General features: G+C 43.7%; 1 protein-coding gene across 1 annotated transcript in view; it reads left to right on the plus strand.

The window, feature by feature from the left end:
* Positions 1–5,139, plus strand: part of LOC115127014 (IQ motif and SEC7 domain-containing protein 1-like) — a 70,405-nt gene extending 65,266 nt beyond the window's left edge. The window contains exon 11 of the mRNA XM_065004769.1: positions 3,428–5,139. Coding sequence (XP_064860841.1) covers positions 3,428–3,838 — 411 coding nt within the window. The 3' untranslated portion in view covers positions 3,839–5,139. The remainder of the gene's footprint in view (positions 1–3,427) is intronic.
* The last annotated feature ends 1,491 nt before the right edge of the window (positions 5,140–6,630 follow it).

Here is a 6,630-nt window from a genome sequence, read left to right on the forward strand (position 1 = left end):
CAAACACACACAGACAGTTGTGAAGAGGGCACGACAACACCTTTTCCCCCTCAGGAGACTGAAAAGATTTGGCATTGGTCCCTAGATCCTCAAAAAGTTCTACAGCTGCACCATCAAGAGCATCTTGACCGGTTGCATCACCGCCTGGTATGGCAACTGCTCGGCATCTGAGCGTAAGGTGCTACAGAGGATAGTGCATACGGCCCAGTACAACACTGGGGCCAAGCTTCCTGCCATCCAGGACCTATATTCTAGGCGATGTCAGAGGAAGGCCACAAAAATTGTCAGACTCCAGTCACCCAAGTCATAGACTGTGTTCTCCCTGCTGCCGCACGGCAAGTCTAGGATCAAAAGGCTCCTTAACAGCTTCTACACCCAAGCCATATGCCTCCTGAACATCTAGTCAAATGGCCACCCAGACTATTTACTCTGACCTCCCCCCCCTCTTTAAATGTACACTGCTGCTACTAGCTGTTTATTATCTATGCATAGTCACCTTACAAATGACCTTGGCTAACCTGTACCCCCACACATTGATTCCCCCCTGTATATAACCTTGTTACATTTGGATTAATTTGATTTCAAAACACACGGTGTGCCCTCAGGCCCCTACTCCTCCTCTACCACATATCTACAGTATTAAATTAATGTGTATGTGTTTGTATAGTGTGTATGTTCATGCACGTGTCTGTGCCTATGTTTATATTGCTTCTGAATCCCCATTGTTCCATAAGGTGTTTTTTAAATCAAATTTTACTGCTTACATCAGTTACTTGATGTGGAATAGAGTTCCATGTAGTCATGGCTCTATGTAGTAATGTGGAATAGAGTTCCATGTAGTCATGGCTCTATGTGGTACTGTGGAATAGAGTTCCATGTAGTCATGGCTCTATGTGGTACTGTGGAATAGAGTTCCATGTGGTCATGTCTCTATGTAGTACTGTGGAATAGAGTTCCATGTAGTCAAGGCTCTATGTGGTACTGTGGAATAGAGTTCCATGTGGTCATGTCTCTATGTGGTACTGTGGAATAGAGTTCCATGTGGTCATGTCTCTATGTAGTACTGTGGAATAGAGTTCCATGTGGTCATGTCTCTATGTAGTACTGTGGAATAGAGTTCCATGTAGTCATGGCTCTATGTAGCACTGTGCGCCTCCCATAGTCTGTTCTGGACTTGGGGACTGTGAAGAGACCTCTGTTACGAAGGTAGAAACTAGGGCCTGTAGGACCTGCCTTGTTGATAGTGCTGTTAAGAAGGTAGAAACTAGGGCCTGTAGGACCTGCCTTGTTGATAGTGCTGTTAAGAAGGTAGAAACTAGGACCTGCCTTGTTGATAGTGCTGTTAAGAAGGTAGAAACTAGGGCCTGTAGGACCTGCCTTGTTGATAGTGTTGTTAAGAAGGTAGAAACTAGGGCCTGTAGGACCTGCCTTGTTGATAGTGTTGTTAAGAAGGTAGAAACTAGGGCCTGTAGGACCTGCCTTGTTGATAGTGCTGTTAAGAAGGTAGAGCTGGGATTTATTATGGACATACTTCTCCCCATCTTAGCAACTATTGTATCAGTATGTTTTGTCCATGACATTGTTTTTTACCTTTGTTTTACTGGGCATGTATTGACGATGGCCTACCCGGGTCAAACCTGGACGGCGCTGCCCTATGGGACTCCCATTACGACTGGATGTGTTCCAGCCTGGAATCGAACCAGGGACTGTAGTGGCTCCTCTTGCACTGAGATGCAGTGCTTTAGACCACTGCGCCACTCAGGAGACCTTGGGTTACTCTAAGCAGTTTAGTCATCTCAATTTCCACATTTATTTATTACAACATTTAGTTGAGGTTTAGTGAATGATTGGTCCCAAATACAAGTTTGAAGGAGACAATTATTATTTCAATTAAAAATCATAATTTATAACCTTGTCAACGTCTTGACTATATTTTCTATTCATTTTACAACTAATTTTATGCATTTTTTCATGGAAAACAAGAACATTTCTTAGTGACCCAAAACTTTTGAATGGTAGTGTATATAAAAAATGTATATCCCAGCCCCTGTCCCCGCAGGAGGCCTTTTGGTAGGCCGTCATTGTAAATAAGCATTTGCCTAGTTAAATAAAGGTTAAAAATAAAAATAAAATAAAAACTTGAACTCTGTGGAGCATTTATTTGAGCTGCAATTTCTGAGGCTGGTAACGCTAATGAACGTATCCTCTACAGCAGAGTTTACTCTGGGTCTTCCTTTCCTGTGGCGGTCCTCATCAGAGACAGTTTCATCATAGCGCTAGATGTTTTTTGCGACTGCACTTGAAAAAACATTCAAAGTTCTTGAAATGTTCCGTATTGACTGACTTTCATGTCTTAAAGTAATGATGGACTGTCGTTTCTCTTTGCTTATTTAAACTGTTCTTGCCATAATGTGGACTTGGTCTTTTACCAAATAGGGCTATCTTCTGTATACCAGCCCTACCTTGTCACAACACAACTGATTGGCTTAACTAAACGCATTAAGATAAGAAATTCCAGAAATTAACTCTTAACAAGGCACACCGGTTAATTCAAATGCATTCCAGGTGACTACCTCATGAAGCTGGTTGAGAGAATGCCAAGAGTGTGCAAAGCTGTCATCAAGGCAACGGGTGGCTATTTAAGAATCTCAATATAAAATATATTTTTAATTGTTTAAAACTTTTTGGGGGTTACTACATGATTCCATATGTGTTATTTCATAGTTTTCATGTCTTCACTATTATTCTACAATGTAGAAAATAGTAAAATTAAGAAAAACCTTTGAATGAGTAGGTTTTCTAAAAGTTTTGACTAGTGGTGTATATTTCATAAATATTTTATTAACTCTATTCCTGCATTGTTGGTTAAGGGGTCTAAGTAAGCATTTCACCGTAAGGTCTACCTACACCTGTTGTGTTTGGCGTATTTGACAAATAATATTTGATTTGATTTGATTTGAATGTCAAGTGTGAACATAATATCATCCTGTGTAATCCTGGTCTGGATGCAGCATGGCTATGAAGGTTCATTTGAAAAAGCCTTGTTTAATGTCACCTGTTCTGTTCCTGAAAACAGAGGCTAAGATATGTTCCACAATCCTAGTCCTAAAGAGCTACATGATGTGCAAGCTTTTGTTCCAACCCTGCACTGACACAACCTGATTCAGCCGTACAAGGTCTTAATGACCATTTGATTAGCTGGCATTTGTGTTGGGGTAGAGCGAAACCCTGCACATTCCTGTATCTCTCCAGGATCAGGTTAGTTGATCAGTGATTGGCCAATTGTCTGGTCTGCCCTGAGAAATGGTTGCCATGTCTGCAGTATGTTCTGACTGTACTGTCTGTTCCACAGTGTAACCACTGTTAGTAACTTCATAGTGTGACTGATTGCTCTGTCTGTGTCCTAACTGTCCTCTCTGGTCCACAGGGCTCCATCATTAGCCACCCCAGTCCCCACATGAGACGCAGAGCCACGTCTTCCCGAGACAGAGACAGTCCTTCCAGAGGACATTCCGTCCCCACCACCTCCTCTTCCCTCCTGGGCTCTTTGTTCGGGTCCAAGAGGGCCAAGTCCCCCTCCCTGTCCCCCCAGCACCCCACCAACCTGCACCAGACGGCCCAGAGCCAGGCAGATACACAGAACCAGTTGCTTCAAGGAGCCCAGTACTGCCAGAACCCTCCACCCTACCACCACCACCACCACTACCACCCCCCTGCCCCTGGGTCTGCCCCCTCCTCATCTCATCCACCTCCCCCTCCTCACCACCACCCACTGCCCCCCACCCCCACTGCCTCCTCCACCAAGCCCAAACACAGTGGCATCAGCACCGTGGTTTGAGGACAGAAACTCACACAGACACACACACACACACACACACACACACACACACACACACACACACACACATACACATACACATACACATACACATACACATACACATACACACACACAGACACACACACACACCTGGTTAGAGCTCCTGTCCCCTACAGGACCTACAAGAGACAATGGGGACAAATGTCTCCGACTGCTGACCAGGACCGGGACATGGTTGCTTGGACTGACATTATGGATATCTAGACTGAATTCTCACCTCATCCAGAGACCCTCCAAGGGAGAGGGAGAAGAGGAGGTTCCATGGCCCAGCTCTGGTGTCCTCCAGTTGACTGGGTCTGTCAGCAGTACCTCCCAACTATCCATACAACTCATCGCCACCTTAAGACTGTAGAAACTACATGTTCCTCTAGACCGGGAATGGGCAACTCGAGGCCCACGGGACGCATGAGCATTTAAAAATATATAGGTTTTTTTTGGGGGGGGGGGGCAGTTGGTGTCTCGACTTATTGTTAAGAGTTAGACTAATAGAATACACAATGGCAAAATGTGCAGAATTGGAGGAAATTAACTTAAAACTAGACTGATCCTTTAGTACAGCTGATTTAACTAAAGACTGGTTCCTCTAGACTGATCCGTTAGTACAGCTGATTTAACTAAAGACTGGTTCCTCTAGACTGATCCGTTAGTACAGCTGATTTAACTAAAGACTGGTTCCTCTAGACTGATCCGTTAGTACAGCTGATTTAACTAAAGACTGGTTCCTCTAGACTGATCCGTTAGTACAGCTGATTTAACTAAAGACTGGTTCCTCTAGACTGATCCGTTAGTACAGCTGATTGAAAAATGATATCTACATTATGTCTTTCTTCTCCTTACCAAGCAACACAAAGCAAGTCAACACCATGGCTATTTAAAATATACATCTATCTAAATCTTTATCTATTTTCTGTTTTATATCAATCAAGGAATTACTGGGAATCTATATCACATATGTTATTAAGTTATTACTTGCCTACTAGTGTTGACAGGAGCAGAAAGTGTTTCTCAATAGTAGCAACCTGACTTTAGAATGTGTAGACCAACATGACAGCCCGTTTTATAGACAAAGCTAGCAGCTGTTCCAGTGTTATAATGCAGCCTAGCCATAGGTGTCATTTCACTGTGATATTGATTCATTCATTCACTCATTGCCTCTGTACAATAACAGACATAAATAACTGTGCCAATTATTCAAGCATTGACTAATTTAGTCACTTTGCTTTGTGTATATCATGCATATGAATGTATTTTGTATAAATAATGATAATAATATAATCCACAGTTGTTATTATTGTTGTTAACAGACCATGCTTCCATAAGGCAGTATTATACTCTATTTACGTAGCAGACCTGTGGTATAGTTTCACTATTCTGATCAATAAGCCCATCAAAGCTTGTTTTAGTTATTAGGCTTATCAGTGTATATTTATCTGGTTACCTTTGGATTACAACTGTGAGGATTCTACCTGGCTGGTTCTGGTTCCACAGCAGAGTTCTGTATCTACCGACCGGATCTCGGTTGGGTTAGTCAATGTGCTTCCTAGAGACAAACCAGATCAGACTGGTTCAAAGTGGATCACTGTGCTCCAAACTACTTCAAATCAAATCAAATCAAATTGTATTTGTCACATACACATGGTTAGCAGATGTTAATGCGAGTGTAAACTGTAGTTTACTGTTCTACTGAACGGTTCAGTCCAGTTTAAACTGGATAAAACCGGGTCTGTCTCGTGGGAAATGAAAACAGAACATAGCCGAACTCTGGACCTCTTCATGGATTCACCTCCACTTCCACCCAGCAGTCTGGCCGAACCTTACAGCTGTTTAATATGGATTCACCTCCACCCAGCAGTCTGTCTGAACCCTACAGCTGTTTAATATGGATTCACCTCCACCCAGCAGTCTGGCCTAACCCTACCACTGTTTAATATGGATTCACCTCCACCCAGCAGTCTGACTGAACCCTACCACTGTTTAATATGGATTCACCTCCACCCAGCAGTCTGGCTGAACCCTACAGCTGTTTAATATGGATTCACCTCCAGCCAGCAGTCTGGCCTAACCCTACCACTGATTTATATGGTTTTACCTCCACCCAGCAGTCTGGCTGAACCCTACCACTGTTTAATATGGATTCACCTCCACCCAGCAGTCTGGCTGAACCCTACCACTGTTTAATATGGATTCACCTCCACCCAGCAGTCTGACTGAACCCTACCACTGTTTAATATGGATTCACCTCCACCCAGCAGTCTGGCCGAACCCTACCGATGTTTAATATGGATTCACCTCCACCCAGCAGTCTGGCTGAACCCTACAGCTGTTTAATATGGATTCACCTCCACCCAGCAGTCTGGCCTAACCCTACCACTGATTTATATGGTTTCACCTCCACCCAGCAGTCTGGCTGAACCCTACCACTGTTTAATATGGATTCACCTCCACCCAGCAGTCTGGCTGAACCCTACCACTGTTTAATATGGATTCACCTCCACCCAGCAGTCTGGCTGAACCCTACCACTGTTTAATATGGATTCACCTCCACCCAGCAGTCTGGCTGAACCCTACAGCTGTTTAATATGGATTCACCTCCACCCAGCAGTCTGACTGAACCCTACCACTGTTTAATATGGATTCACCTCCACCCAGCAGTCTGGCCTAACCCTATCACTGTTTAATATGGATTCACCTCCACCCAGCAGTCTGGCTGAACCCTACAGCTGTTTAATATGGATTCACCTCCACCCAGC

Source organism: Oncorhynchus nerka, linkage group LG2, assembly GCF_034236695.1.
Source record: "Oncorhynchus nerka isolate Pitt River linkage group LG2, Oner_Uvic_2.0, whole genome shotgun sequence".
Taxonomy (NCBI): domain Eukaryota; kingdom Metazoa; phylum Chordata; class Actinopteri; order Salmoniformes; family Salmonidae; genus Oncorhynchus; species Oncorhynchus nerka.